The sequence below is a fragment of the Meles meles genome, chromosome 11, assembly GCF_922984935.1.
Source record: "Meles meles chromosome 11, mMelMel3.1 paternal haplotype, whole genome shotgun sequence".
Lineage (NCBI taxonomy): Eukaryota > Metazoa > Chordata > Mammalia > Carnivora > Mustelidae > Meles > Meles meles.
The window spans coordinates 37,763,435-37,779,405 of record NC_060076.1 but is presented as its reverse complement, the minus strand read 5'-3'; the positions used below and the strand labels follow the sequence as shown (position 1 = coordinate 37,779,405).

At 45.2% G+C, this 15,971-nt stretch overlaps 1 protein-coding gene across 4 annotated transcripts in view; it reads right to left on the bottom strand.

Annotated features, from left to right (window-relative positions):
- The window catches only part of FAM219A (family with sequence similarity 219 member A), a 52,597-nt gene that overhangs the window by 3,634 nt on the left and 32,992 nt on the right, over positions 1-15,971 (bottom strand). For 2 of the 4 annotated variants that reach the window (XM_046022481.1, XM_046022482.1), the window contains exon 2: positions 2,734-2,833. In XM_046022481.1, the coding sequence (XP_045878437.1) occupies positions 2,734-2,833 (100 nt within the window). The remainder of the gene's footprint in view (positions 1-2,733; positions 2,834-15,971) is intronic. The other 2 variants (XM_046022483.1, XM_046022484.1) reach the window with 1 other exon arrangement.

The window sequence follows — 15,971 nt, the reverse complement described above, 5'->3', positions numbered from 1 at the left end:
GCCACCCTACCTTACTGCTCAGGACTGACTGGGCTGGGCCTCCGCTGTGAAACCCCTTGCTTCTCTAGGAACCGAGGCAGGGATTCCAGGATCGCCCTGGTTCTTGGTGGAGACAGTACTTGGTCCTGCACAACCTGAGGCAGATAGTAAGAGGCAATAGGAAGAGGATGACTCTTGTCTTCCAGAAGCTGTACTCCTATGGGGGGCAGTTAGTGTATACTTGATTCCAGAGAAACGCTGGGGAAGGAGTGAGGAAGCAGAAGGATGGAGAAGTCAGGGCTCCTTGGATGTGATACTGTGAGCTGGAGAGAGGAGGGGATTCTAGGAAGGAGGGACAGCATATACAAAAATACATTTATAAGTAAGCAAAAATAAGTATGGATCCAGATGGGATGGAGGGGTGAAGCTGGAGGGAGGTCAAATATTGGACAAATAGGATATGTTTATTCAGTCATTTATTTATTTACCATTCACCGTTATGTCTTAGGTCCTGTGTTAAGGGGTTGGGGGCTCCCTCCGGTTACAGACTCAGAGCTTGAAGGCCTTGAATGCTAGACAAAGGAACTTAGGATTAATGCAGAAGCCAAAGGAGCTACTGAAGTTGTGGTGTGGGAGGGGAAGAATGGGGCTGGCAGGGTAAAGAGCAAGAGGCTGGGGAGCTGCTACACCTGTGCTAGCCTTTGAGTTCTCCAAGGCTCTAGAGTCACACCAGATCTGTGGGGCTGGCTACCAGGTGACCCACTGTCTGGTATGTGGCAGTGTTACCAGTAGCAAGTAGCCTCCTGGGCTCTGGAGGCGGCCTGCCTCCCCTTTCCTACTCATCTTAAGCCCAGGTGTGGAAAAAGGGACTGCTGGGTGGAGATGGATGCTAGGGGAAAGCTTTCATAAAATAACCACTAGCTCCAGAAAGGCAGGATGGAATGGGACTTTCCAGCTACTGTGACTCTGAAATTTCCCCTGACCTCCATGTCTCTTAGTTTCTCATCTCTCAGTCTCTGACCCTCTGTCTTTGCCACTGCTCGTCCTCTAACTCCAGTTTTTTCCCAGCTTCTTTCCAGGGGGCAGCAGCTGCCATTACCATTCTAAGACTCTAGGGGGTGCAATTTGCCTGAAAGTTCCCAGTGGTGATTTTCCTTGGTTGCAACTGGGACAAGGTTCTGAGTTTTCAGGAGGAGCTTTGGTGGTAATATAACAGGGAGGGAAAAAAGCGTTATTTCAAAAGCATATTGGAATTGTTTGAAATAGTGAAAAAAATGCAAACAATAAACTGGCAAAACCAAACTATGGACTACTATGCAACCATTTAAAAGTGTGAAGTCATTCTTTATAAACTGACATTGCCAGGGCTCCAAGGCATTAAATGGAAAACAAAAACAAAAACAAAGTTTCAGAAAATGTGTACAGTATGATACCCCTTATGCTAAAATATAAAATAAAACAAGAAAAACTAAGAAAAGCTTAAAATGATTATCCCTGGGGAGGAGAATATGGTAGAGGGAGGAATAGAAAGTTATACTTGTTAAAATACTTGTATTGTTAAACAATAACAAATAAAACTGGCTGTAGTTCGAGTCTGGTGTCTTGGGAAGATGAACAAATCCACTGAGAGAACTGCTCTCTTGTTTAGAAAAACAGCCTGAGGAGATCCCTGGATGTGGTCTGGAATGAGAGAAGCAAGATAAACACGAAACAAAACAAAACAAACCCCCCCCCCCCCACACACACACCACAAGAAAAGAAAACAAACAAACAAACAGAAAAACTGAATAAAAGAATAGGACTCTGTGAAGAGGAGCTCCAGCAGCTACAGAAGGAAAAGGTTTTACAACAGATGGAAAAAGGTTCTGAAGAGGAGGGGTCTAGTATTTAGTGGGCAGTCAGAGTCTGAGGAGAAAATGGCCAAGAGGGTCGCAGGGATGGCAGAGGAGTTTTGAAGGACAGTCATGAGTTATATTTAATTGTAAACTGTTTCCTGGATGCACTGTGCTGTAATTCTTCACGAAACCAAAATTTAGTAAGTCTGGTATATGCGGCAGCCTTTGGTGAGTGAAATTTTGACCCCTGAAGGGAGAAGGGCAATGTCTGGCAGAGGGTGAAGTGAGAAGAGCAGCTGTGGGAGCTGTGGGCAGTGGTTGGGAGCCAAGTGGCTTTAAAGAAGCACGCGGCTTCCGACTGACTTTGGAATGGACATGAAATAACCCCCCAAAGGAAAGGTGTCCCTGGAAAGGGGGTGGGGAGATATTTGGGCTTGCTAAAAAACCAAGGGAAAGCTCCTCAAAACAGGAGCCAAGCAGGCCCTGAGATCTTTAGATGGGTGAGGAAGGAATATGGAGAGGATCTCGGCTTCTAGGTTTTGGGATCCTTTCTGCCCCTCAAACAGAATAACTGACACCTACCTCTAAGGCAGTTTCCTCCAAGCCTGGCCCAGTGTTTGGATGGGACTTCCAACCCTCTCTCTGGGGTTCCATGGTTTTATCCCTGAAGCTATCCCCTGGAATACCTGGACTCTTCTTGGCCTCAGAGATGCTTCCTAGAGCTTTGGGTCCTGCGGAGAACTGTAACTTCCCTTTTTGCCTTGCAGGAGATAAGGTGTCTGGCAGTGCCAATGACTTGGTGGCTTGCATCTTGCAATCATCTACTCTGGGTTGGTTTATTTGTGCCACCTCATTGCAGACCCAGCCCAGAGCACCTTGTCCACTCCCCACATCTCCCTCACCCCCCAGACACACTCACCCAGCTTCACTTGGAGCGGGGATGGTTTGTAATTCATGGCTACTGACTCACCCTCCCGGGCGTCACAGTCCCCGTCTGAGATGGAGGCGGCGGCTGGGTCCTATGAGGAGAAAGCAGAGACAGAAAGTTATTAGGGTGGTGAATATATGGAGGAGCTCTCAGTCCTGAAGCTGGTCTTCCTGCCAGTCATCTGGGGACACTCTGCTCCTGGCAGTATACAGGCCACTCAAAGGCAGAAGGGTAGACCCATACATGCTGGAAGAAGACTCTGAACTGGGTAAAAGAGCTGCAGATCTCAGCCCCACTTGCACTCACCTGGGTGTCTGTCTTCAAAGACCTGTGTGAGCCAGCCTCCCCCTAGAAAGCCTACTGTGTGATTCCTTAAACACATAGGATCTCCTTGTCCAACCTCCCAAGTTGCCCTGTTCCTCAGGGGCCTTCCTATATACTTGTTTGGAAAGGCCATTCTAGGTTCCTGTGAGTTTAAGTCTGAATTAAGGTCAGAGTAGATGCTCCCTAAGACAGGGTTCTCCTTCTGTTTCCCCTAGCACTGGACGGGTGCTTTCACTGGATCCAGAGAACTAACTGGCCAAGCCAGACCAGACTTCAAGACTATAGCCAATGGACAAAAGAGTTCTCATGAGAATTTCTTCATTTCACAGATGAATCCTAAAGAGTGTCACCTGAAAGGTTGGTAGGTGAGAACATGAATAATGGCAAGTCACCTGGGGACCAGTTAGTCCTGTGCTACTCAGTGATCAGGCATCACTGTTTCCTCCAAAATACTCCAAGCCTCTGCTACAAGGCCCAGGGCCCTGGTCCACCTTACTGTAGTCAGTTGGAAGGAGCTGGAGTCATGCACATTCTCCCTGAGAAACTGATGACCAAGCACTGACACGGGTATGACCACTCTAGGCATCTGCCTAGGATTAAAGAATGGTAAACCGAAGCTCTGAGAACTGCAGAGTAGACTCAAGGCTATGTCTGTTCTGCCTCTGGGGGTGCAGACAGCAGACAGACTCATAGAATGCTTCAGAGTTGGCCCCATAGTGTCAGGTCAGGGATCTGAGTGACCCAGCAAGGGAAGGACATAAAATCATTTTAGTGGCTTCTGTTCCTTTAGAATGAAGCAGTGAGGATGAAAACATGCTTGCCATTAAGGGGAAAGGGAAAAGTCTATAATATTTGGAGGGAAATCCTGGCCTTGCCTGTGTTCCTCCAGGCCATCCAGAGTACAAGACCCTGGGTTGGCTCTGTTGCCACAGTGGTTTGTGGGTTCCTGAGGGCAGAACCTGGGCCCCTGTCCTCAGCTCTGAACCATACCCCTTGGCTGGGACTGTAGGGGGCAGGTCTCAGAACAAGTGGGGTGCTGCAGTGCCCCAGTGCATCTTGGGCAGTTTCCAATGCTGCAGTCCTCTCCAATCCTTTATTCTCTGCCTCCTTGTCTCAGTTCCTTCCGAGAGACTCCTAACAGATAGCATTTGTCCCATGCAGACCTAGGCCCTTACATGACTCTCTGTGGCCAAAACAGCCGTGAGGTGCTACCTGTGGGGCACATTAAGACCTGACAGCTGGGGTCTGGCTTTCCCCTTTGGCCACAGGTAGGACTCACTCCCAAAGCAGCTTGAGGGATGACTTCTCAGAGGGTAATGCCCATAAACATGCCTGTAGGATCCTACCAGGGAAGCACTGGCACCTTTCCAATTTCGTTAGTCACATTACTTTTTCTGTAGCATTTCTCAGATGTCACACATACCATATCCATTTGGATATGGTTTCCTCTTCTGGCTTTGAGGACACTGTAATCCTTGGCTCATGTTACCTCTTTAACCATCATTTTTTACTCCTCCCACAGCCCTTTGTGTCTTCAGCAGGTTCTGGCCCTCAGCCCACCTCTCTCCTTGGGGAGCCCTGATGTCTCCTATAGTTTAGAATAACATTTTTACCATGGTGACTTCTAAATCTATGGCCTTCCCAATCATGCATCTTCTCTAGAACCCTCCACCTCATCCATCCATGTAAGCCTCACTGTCTTTTCCCTGGGGGCAATTGTAAACACAAGAGCTCCTCAGGCATTTGGGGCTAACCCTTCCCTCCTCTGCACAGATGAGTTCATCAGAGTTGCTTCTCAGTCTGGAGGTACTGGGTGGAAATGGTAACATGAGACGGAAACTATGCAGGAAGAATAGGGTCTGAGTGGGGGCTGGGAAGCTGTTAAGCAATTCTGGTCACAAGGACCCATATTTGGTCCTCAATGCCACTGGGCAGGCCTTGGTGGCTTTTGATCCCTGACAGAAACTGACAGTTTCTGTGGGTCATAAGCCAGGGTGCAGAGTCCCAGGCTTGAGAAGGTCCATGCAAAGCCCACCATTCAGCATCTCCGCTGTCACTGTCCATGATAGAAGACCATCTTAATGGCAAAAACAAAGATCTCTGGCACTGTGCCTAAAAATTCAAGTCTTTACTGTGGGCTTCCTGTATGTCTTCCCTGAGAGACACAGTCAATGCACCATGACCATTGCATGGAAATGTAATCAGGTTAAATGTGAAATATTCATGAATGTTAAGTATCAGAGAGAATCCAAGCAGAGGGGAAACGTCTGGCTCCAAGAAATCAGGGAGAATTTAAAATGTCCCCCAAGGACATCTGACAGGAGTTAGCTAGATCCGGGAACTAGAGTGGGGATTAGCAAGATTATTAAACACTCAGTAGAGGCAGACATTGAAATGCATCTCTAACAGCAACCCATGTTTCTGCAACCCTTCAAACAAATTCTCCACAGACTGCAGAAATGATTAATAACCCAGTCGCAGTGTTTCTGGGACAGGATATATAGGCTAATGGCCAGTCAAAGCCAATATAATTAGACGAAGGCAAAAGTGCTAGAAGAATCCTTGGAGTTGGTCTGGTCCAGTGATTTTCATTAAACTGTGTTCCCTGAACCCTGTGCCTTGGAAGGGGCTGAGTGCAAGAGGGAAGCAATAGTAGTGAGACTGGAGATCCTCTTTTATTTCACTTATACACCAATTTTTCTATAAAATTTTGGTTGGAGAAAGGGTTTTGTTGCAACTATGACAATAACAACAAAATAAAAATCCATTGATTTGAGGTGCCTGGCTGGGTCAGTCGGTAGAGCGAGTGATTCTTGATCTTGGGGTTATGAGTTTGAGCCCCACGCTGAGTGTAGACATTACTTAAAAATAAAATCTTTTTAAAAATCCATTGATTTAATCCAATCTGATCCTTTAAAAATGTTTTATTATGAACTTACTAAACTTACACAAAAGTAGAGAAAATAATGTAGTGAGATCCTGGGTACTTATCATCAGCTTCGACAAATTCAATTCATCAACCCATTTTTTAAAATTTATTTTTTTTAAAGATTTTATTTACTTATTTGATAGACAGAGATCACAAGTAGGCAGAGAGAGAGGAGGAAGCAGGCTCCCAGCTGAGCAGAGAGCCCGATGTGGGGCTCGATCCCAGCACCCTGGGATCATGACCTGGGATCATGATCAGGACCCTGAGCTGAAGGCAGAGGCTTTAACCCACTGAGCCACCCAGGCACCCCAACCCATTTTTTTAAAAATAAATCTTGTCCCCTCCATTTACTAGCTGTGTAATCTGAGCTTCTGTTTCCTTATCTGTAAAATGGGATAATATTAATACCTACGTGAAAGGTTCTCATGAGGCTAAAATAAGTCAATAGCTATGAGCACTTTATAGTACATATTAAGCAATATATCTGTGCTAGTTATAAAGGTATTGATAGAGGTTCCTTAAGGCCCACACCACACAATCATGGACATTATGCCCTGGAAGTGACTTGCCCACAGCTGCAGCCCTGGCATCACACAGGTTGGGGCCTGTATTATGTAGGGAAGTATCTGTGGAAAAAGTACTCCCTCCACAGGGTGAGGAGGAGCCTGACCAGGGGGCATTCTGCCTCCCTTCTCTCCTTACCCCTATACACAGTATTTCCTTCATATATTTATCAGTGGCAAGCCTGGGGGGTCATAAAGATAAACAGAAAAAAAGTCCCATCCTTAAGGAGTTCCCAGTAATTAACAACAGTGTCAAAAAACCAGATGAGTCCCAGAAGATAAATACAGTACTTAGAAATAAGGAAGTCATAAGTGGCCTCAGAAAATACAGTATTAGTTCAAGAGTAGGAATAGAATACAGATTACAGAAGATTAAGGAGGGAAGACGAAAACAGAAAATAGAAACAGTGAACATAGATATTCTTTCAAGGAACCAGACTGAGAAAAGAAGGAATGAGAAGAAATTCTAACTGTAAGAAACTTTGGAGTCGAAAAATTTCTTTGGTCCTACAGAATGCTTGGACAATGTCCTAGACTGAGGCAAAAGAAGCTAGGTAGAAAAGGAGATGTTTGATAGGGCATGGTCCTGGAGGATTCAAGAGGAGATGGAAACAAGAGCCTTGGGCCAGAGAAGTAAGGTTCTCTACTGAAATGGAAGGGGGTAAAGATGAGTGGCAGGGGGGAGCATGGGTGGCTCAGTGGGTTAAAGCCACTGCCTTCGGCTCAGGTCATGATCCCAGGGTCCTGGGATCGAACCCCGCATCGGGCTCTCTGCTCAGCAGGGAGCCTGCTTCCTCCTCTCTCTCTGCCTCCCTCTCTGCCTACTTGTGATCTCTGTCAAATAAATAAATAAAATCTTAAAAAAAAAAAAGATGAGTGGGGGATGCAGAGAACACGGAAGCAGAAAGGTAGGTGGAAAGTTAAAGGAGTTTATTCCTAAATGCCTTGTAAAGCAAAGAAGGCAGTTGAGTACTAAGAGTGTGGGGGACAAAAGGGGTACTTGGTGACTGGCCAGAAGAGTAAGGAGATTAGACTGGATGGGCTTCTAGCTACAAATCCTTATCTTTTACCTAGGTGCCCTTGATGTTGTGACCAGGATGGGGGAAACGCTCTCCATGGTGCTGAACAATTTTGCCCTTGCCTTGTGGACTGAACATGAATGATCTGGAGACATGATTCAGTTTTAGCTTTCCCACAAGAAAGGTAACCTCTGTCCTTACCTCCAAGCACTAATTCTCAGAAAAACAGAAATTTAAATGGATTCAGAATGAAGTATGAAGAGGCAAAGTGTTTGTACCAATACTATCTAAGCTTTCTTTACCAAACACCGAATTTTCCTCTAGGTTTCTGAGGGAATTGGCAGAGGCAGTTTTGAATTGCGAAAGGCTACCTCTGGAACAGTCCTGTCCGTACCCTGTTCAGTTCCCTTGGGTGGAAGCAGGAAGCAGGGCAAACGTAGAGCAGGAACAGGGCCAGGAATAAAGATAACACTGATATGGAAACAGGAGAGCAGGGAAGACCTGGAGCTCAGGCCACTCTCTGACACGTGGGTACAGCAAGATAAGGCACCAAAGACCAACTCTTGTTTCTGTCACAATTTGTCCAGAGGTCAGCTCAGAAACTACCTCGGGTCTCCTATTCTCAAGGTTATGCCACTCCCTAAAATGTTTCTTGCCAGTGGGTAGAAACAAAGAGGTTTAGATATCATATTTTAGAGAGAGATACAGAAAATACAACTCAATGTCTTTATTTCCAATGTCTATGGCTGGGCAGAAACCTAACCTCCCATCTAAGAATATTCAGTAGCAACGTAGGCATTGGCTAGACCTCTCTACTTCCCTGCTGATGGCTGTTTATTCAGCCTAAAAGGCATTCCCATCTGTTTCTGACTCCACACCTCAACATGAGAATCATGTAACCAATAACAGCTCTTTTGGTATGACCTGAAGTCCTGAGTCCTATTTTCTAAGTCTGAGTTTTGCACAGCTCCCACTTTAACTCCCCATCTCCCTTTCTCCAGGAGCTGCCTGCAGTACCAGGCAATTGCCTAGGACTTCTATCTTCTGGGGACATAAGAAGACCTTTATGGGGCCCACTTATGAAGAAGGACAAATACCTCTCACAAGTGTAAGGTCTTTGGGGTAAGATCAAGGAAACATAAAAGAGACCATCTTTCCAAATGCTGCTAGTGGCTTGTACAAAGAGGGGAAGAGGACTGAAAAAAAATCTATGGGGTGCCTGGGTGGCTCAGTGGGTTAAGCCGCTGCCTTCGGCTCAGGTCATGATCTCGGGGTCCTGGGATCGAGTCCCGCATCGGGCTCTCTGCTCAGCAGGGAGCCTGCTTCCCCCCCCCCCCTCTCTCTGCCTGCCTCTCTGTCTACTTGTGATCTCTCTGTCAAATAAATAAATAAAATCTTAAAAAAAAAATCTATGAAGCCTAAATTTGCAGGGGGGGGGGGGGCAGAAGATCCTGTCTAGTTCAGAAAGGCCTCTCTTATTAGTCTAAATCTCCTTAATCTTCTAGATTTTTCACCAAAAGAAGGCTCAATTCAAATAAAGTCAATACAATGAGTGTCCACTCTCTTTCCAGCTCTGGAGTAGCTACTGGTGGTTGCATGCAAAGCAAGAAAGTATTCTTTCTTTATACATACCACACTTCTGCAGAGGCAATTAGGGGCAAAGTAAATTAACCACAAAGAAGTAGAAAGGATTTTTATGCTACAGCTAGAGTATGAGAACTCAAATTGGTCCTGTGATTAACTGAAAATTTTCTGTCTCCTTAAACGGCTTGATGGAATTCATTCCCAAAACAAGCACCATCAGGCTTTAGTATCTTTGTAGTGGCTATCTTTGGGAGAACAAAAATGCAGAAGTGTTCTGCTGGCCCCAGGCCTAATAACAATCATAGCCATGACAAGTTTAATAGATTTTTCTTTTAAAAAAAAAAAAGAATTTATGTATTTATTTGAATGAGGAGAGGGAGAGCACGGGCAAGAAAGCGCGAGCTGGGGGGAGGGGTGGGGGAGAGGGAGAAGCAGGCTCCCTGTTGAGCAAGGAGCCCAATATAGGTCTCAATCCCAGGACCCTGAGATCATGACCTGAGCTGAAGGCAGATGCCTAACTGACTGAGCCACCCAGGTGCCCTTAGATTTTTCTATTATAAAGTAATACACGCTAAAACTTTTAAAATTCATCTTTAGTTTCACTACCTCGGCACAAGCGCTGTTAATGTTCTAGTGTATTTAAGTCTTGTGTGTATAGCACAGTAGTAACACTTGGGTTTCCCTCTCTAGGAGCTGGTGTCTCTCTTCATGATTACAGGGTGGGCTCCACGTACCATGTTGGTTCAGTGTTGTCCCACTTTTGCTTGGATCAGATGGAGCCAGTCAGAGTCTCCCCCAGAATAGGAAGTAGGACTAAGAGGAGATGTAAAGCTCAAGACTGTAGATTAGGTACCAGAGAAAGCCACTGGGCAGGAAGACAAGAATAAAGCTGATGTTCAGAAAGAAGCAGACATAAGAGATAACAGAAAGTCCTTCCTAGGCTCTGGTTCCGGAACTTGCTCTACCTTCTAAGGCTTGAAGGGTACACCTGTCCTTGAATACTATGAGAAATCCTAGTGTCCTTATAGCTAGTTTCCTTTTTAACTTAGAATAGATTGAGTTGAAATTTGTTACTATAACCAGAGTGCCAACTAATACACATACCAGAACAACACTAAAAGAAAAACAAACTGGGGTGCCTGGATGGCTCAGTTGGTCAGGTATCTGCCTTCAGCTTGGGTCATGATCTCAGGGTCCTGAGACTAAGCTGTGTGTGTGGCTCCCTGCTGAGCAGGGAGTCTGCTTCTCCCTCTCCCTCTGCTCCTCCCCCCACTCCTCCTTGCTCACTCACTCTCTCAAATAAATACATAAAAATAAATAAAAACAAACTGTATCTTATATTCTTAATTTTTATTTTTATTTTTTGAGAGAGACAGAGAGGAATATAAGTGGAGGGGCAGAGGGAGAGGAAGAGAATCTTAAGCAGGCTCATGACCCTGAGATCATAACCTGAGCCAAAATCAAGAGTTGGATGCTTAACTGACTGAGCCACCAAGACACCCCTTATAATTCTGGATTTTTAAAAATCAGTAATAGGATATAATCAACTCCCCATATTTTTATATGGTTTTTGAAATCATTAGTTTAATGGCTGCATAATATCCGTAGAGGGAATGTACAATAACTTTTTTTCTGTATAATAACTTTTTAACCATTCATTTATTTTGGACATTCAGGTTGCTTATAATTTTTCACTATTATAAACAGCACTATGATGAAATCCATATATATTTGCATTTAGGATAATTTCTTTTAAAATAAAAGATTTTATTTTATCCACTTTAGAGAGAGAAAGAGAGAGAGCGAGTGCGAGTAGGGGGAGGGGCAAAAGGAGAGGAAGAGAGAGAATCTCAAACAGACTCTGCACTGAGTGTGGAGCCTGATGTGGGACTCAATCCCACGACCCCAGGATCATGATCTGAGCCAAAACCAAGTCAACCGCACAACAGACTGAGCCACCCAGGTGCTCCTAGGATAATTTCTTAAAGTATAAGTATAAGGTCAAAAAGCAGGAGTGCTTTTAAGACTCTTGATACATATTCCCAAACTGCTTTCCCAAAGGATTGTTCCAATTTACAATGCCTCCAGTCATGACTGAGGGCTATAGCTGGTTTTTAATATTTTATTTCTCACTGTGTGCCAGGGGATTTCAGGTCATCACATCTATCCATCATCTTGCAAGAGAACTGTGCCTCCTTACTTATCTGATGGCCTCTGGGAAATCCTCTTTCAAAGAAAAGATTTCCTTCTGGACATCACCTGCTAGACAAAATACGCCTGACTTGAGGCCACCAATTAAGAACAAAAGGAGAGAAGACTTTGTTACACTGAAGTTTGGGGAAAATTCTAAATGGGGACAGTACTGCTTGGTGGCTGGCCACTATGCTTCAGCTGGTCCTTGACCATGCCAGCACATCAGCTGTAGGATTCGTGACTAATTGCAGAGCCAGGAGGCAAACTTCACAGAATGAGTATCCCCTGCTTTCAGACTTGGGATAGGAGAAGTCCAGAACCAAAATGGTTCTGGAGTTATCCCAGCGAGAGTAGAGCTACTACTCCCTTGCTCATTACTTAGTTTTCAAAAATAGCTACTCAGGGGTGCCTAGGTGGCTCAGTCCTTAAGGGTGTGCCTTCGGCTTAGGTCATGATCCCCGGGTCCTAGGATCAAGACCCCTGTCAGGGGTCTTCCCACCCTGCTTGATGGGAAGCCTGCTTCTCCCTCTCCACTCCCCCTGCTTGTGTTCCCTCTCTCACTGTGTCTCTCTCTGTCAAATAAATAAATAAAATCTTTGAAAAAAATAGCTACTCAGAAACTACTCAGGGGAAAAAAAAGAATGGTGAAAGATATGAAGCTAGTACTGGGATGGTAAAGGACTAGATTAATTTTTTTAAAATGGGGAGACAAGGGGTTAGTGAGTTTTAAAAAAGATTAGAATCCTGCTCTGCTTCCTTCATGGTAAGGATTGCCTGTCCCACATTGATGTTCTGCTATTCATTCCCATTCCTACTCACCTGGAACCCTATGACTAAAAAGTCTTTCTTTGGGAGATAGGACAAATACCTCAACTCAGGGATACCCACTGTAGCAGCTGTGTCTTGAGGGAAGCCTAGGGGACATAAAGGCCTAGGGGACAAACCTCATAACCCAAGAGGCAGGAGCCAGAGCCAGGAATTGAGAAACCTTAGTTCTTCCGGGAGACCTGGCCTGGCCCAGCCCCTGCAACTTTCATCCCTATCCTTAAGTTTATAGCCTGAACCAGATGTTCAAGAGTCTTCTGCCTTATTTTGGACTAGCTAGAGACACAGGTCATGGCTAATATAATCTTGTGACTTAGAGGGTTTCTGAGCTCCCTATCCTGCCATACCTCCCTTGGCCCCCATTTCTACCTCTATAGAGAAGACTATCTCACTTAATGGCAAAAGGGGTAAACGCGTAAAGTTCTTTAAAAATAGATCAACAATGGTTAAAATGGCTAATTTTACATTATGAAAAAAATGTAAGAAAATGGACTGGTAGGGCCTGACGCAGAAGGAGAAAATGTGTGAGGGTGGGCAGTAGATAGAAGGCAGTCCCTTCTCTCTATTTTCTTTATTCTCTCTCTCTCTTTTTTGTTTCAGTTTCAGCTAACACAGACTTTGGAGATGAAGCCTATGAAAGGAGGGGGAAATTATTCTAAAATCAAGGGAGCTCCTGGAGGGGTCAAGAAATTCTGGGTTGAGTTTCTGGGGTCCTTCTGCTTATGTAGGGCCCAGAGGAGGGCAAGAAGGAACCAGATGTTTAGGGCTAACAAAGTTTTAGGAATCACATCCAGAGGATCTTTCAGTTTCCTTCCAGCATATGAATTCTAGTTCCCAAGGTAAGGATGGAAGCACAGAACATTGAGGAAAGAGGCTGCCCACGAATCAATAGAGGGCATTTGGTTGGAGAGTCCTTGAGACTGGTCCTTCAGCCCCGCACATGGTAGGAAGCTGATGCCGGAGAAATGTCAACAAACATTAACATTTGGTCTAGGCCAGACTGACTTGTGGATCTTCACCTGGATCTTGGCCCCAAATCTCACTGTAAGTTTCAATTACTCAAGGGTCTGAGCCTGTCCTGCACTGGTTCATGAATCTTTTGGACTCCTTATTTTCCAAGAAAATGAAGTAATAATCTGGCAGTCTATGGGATGTCTTCACACAATTGCCATTTCTGATTCTTTTCCTCTCGACATGGAAGAGTAAAAAGCTACCTGTTTGCAATAGACAATGGACTCAGAGGGCTGGTATCAAACAACTTCTCCCTTCTGTGTAATTTCCTACCTCTTCCTCACCTTTCAGCCGCTTCTAACTCTCTAACCTTCATTATGCCTGGCAAGCACTTTTGCTCACAAAAGACAGCTTGCAGCTCTAAAGCTTAGCTCTCTGGACAGAGCTGTCTCATCTTCTTTCCTTTTTGTCATACCAATAATTAAATATCAATGAGCTCACCACTGTTAAAAAACCTTGATAGTCATTGAATACCAACATCTGGCAGGCAGGGAACAATGTACTTTGGGGAGGAAAAAATACCAAGATGAGATTCTTGCCAAGAAGACTTAGTCTAATGGTAAAAAGAAGACAGGAACACAGAATGGTCCATTTAAGGCAGCAAGAGGAGCATGAGAGTCAGGAATGCATGAAGGGTGGTAGAAGCACAGAGGAGAGAGTGATGGTAGTGATGGTTTGTTATCCTCCCTAACATAGAGGGTTGGGCCTGGACAGAAACCTGGTGAAACCAGAGGCTCACCTATTGGTTGGCTGGCAAAGAACAATGACAGTTGAGGCTTAGGGCTAGGACTCTATTCTAACGACTTTTATTTATTGCTGATGCTACCAGGCACTTAGCCTACTCCATTTCTGGGGGTGGGGGCAAGTACAACAGGGCCTTTTCTTTACCATTGAGATGTACAAACAACTCTCCCACAGAGAAAGGTCAAGAGGCTCTAGGTGGATGGCTGGGAAGTGTTTCTATTGGAAAACCAAAAAGAGATTCAGAGTCATAAGGATGCTTAAGAGGGAGATATGGTGGCTCTGGTAAAACAAATTCTTGCCGCTTCCAGCCAAGCCTAGGGCCTGCCATCACTCTTATGAGGCATGCTTTGCGCAGTGGAGATGTTCATGTTAAAGGCTCCTGGAGGCTCAGAGCCCAGCCCAGAGAAGGAGGTCAGAGAGGGGAAAGACAGGGTTAACTCTACAAAGGCTCATAAAGCTCTGAGTTTCTGTTAAGTCAGTTTTGCATGCGTGTGTGTGTGTGTGTGTGTGTGTGTGTGTGTGTGTGTCTTAGGGAGGGAGGCAGAGAGAGAGTGAAAGAGAGAGAGACTTGCCAGTTAGTGGAGGAAGAGTAGGGGGAGGGAAGAATCTAGCCTAGCACAAACTCGAGGCAAGTTCTCAGCTGTGAAGTCAGCTGGTTGCTGGTTATTCATCTCTTTAGGGAAACAGTACTTATCTGCTGAACTAGATGGTCCTGGGGTCCCTGTTGGAAGGTCTCCCCAGGTTTATGGTGGTAGAGAGCCTTTCTCTACTCCTCTGTCACTCTGGCTGGTGCAATGGCAATACCCAGCTAACTCAAAGGTATAATCTCATTCCTGGGGCATCCACAGGAAGGTGCCCTGAAACAATACATAACCAATACTTACCCAAAGAGCCCCCTACAATTCCATAGCCCATACCTCTGAGGAACCTCCTTTGCTCTGACTGTACTCCCTTGCAGCTCCTCCCCACCTGTGCAGCCTTCATCTCTTCTAGAGAGTTCTGACATAGTCTATGTCCCTCCACACCTGCTGAGCTTTTCTGTGTGCCTGTAGGATACTGCTTCTTAATCACCTGGGGATACTGTTTAAATGCAGATTCCAGTTTAGTAGATCTGAATGGTGCCTAAGTGGCTATATTTCATACCAGCTCCCAAGTGATACCAATGCTCTGAATACAGGGTCCACACTTTGAATAGGCTCTAGGCCTCAAGGCTCTAGACCACCCTCTGTGCACCCACACCATCCCCAGACAACCTTTCAAACAGCCCTCTGCCTCCACCTTAACCTGATTTTATACTTAGTGCCAAGAGAGGACAATGGTTTGGTGGGGGAGGAAGGAGGAGAGAGGACTCAAAGCTTATGTCGTGGAGGCAGGTCTGCTAAGAACTCTGGCTAGGCCAAGGCAGGGAGTTGTTCATAACAATGCAGACCAGGTGCATTTCTTTTGGAATTCAGCAGATCATTTAGTTAATATTGCTCCAACACCTCCAACACAACTACATATAGTTACCAACTATATGTACAGCTATGGTGCTTGGTGGTTTGTATATATTACCTCATTTAACCCTCCTAAAAGACCGAGTAAGGTAAATATCATTCCCATTTTAATATTGAAGAACCAGGTTATCTAAAGTAATATATTCAAAATCATGCCTTGAAGGTGGTTGGCACTAAAATGTACTTATCATTTCTTATACCCAAACCCTTCTTAGAGACATCAGATAAAGTCAAGAGATTAACCACACATCAGAACTTACGCAGCTGTGGGACTGCTGTCTTGTAAAGCAGGTACTTGGAAGGCTGGTGCTAGTTCATCCTGTCTCCAGGGCTCTGCACACATTTGAAGTCCCTCTTCAGAAATGGCATGGATGTTTTCTGATTACCAACCTCCTGCTCAACAAGTGCTCCACAGGAAGGAAATATTGGAGTCACTGAAGCAGTCATTGCCTCAGGATAGAGAGAGAGAGAGACACTAGCAGGAAGCAGGAAGCAAGAAAAAGCACTGGGGACTGAGAATGCTGAGCCCAGGAGAGAAAAG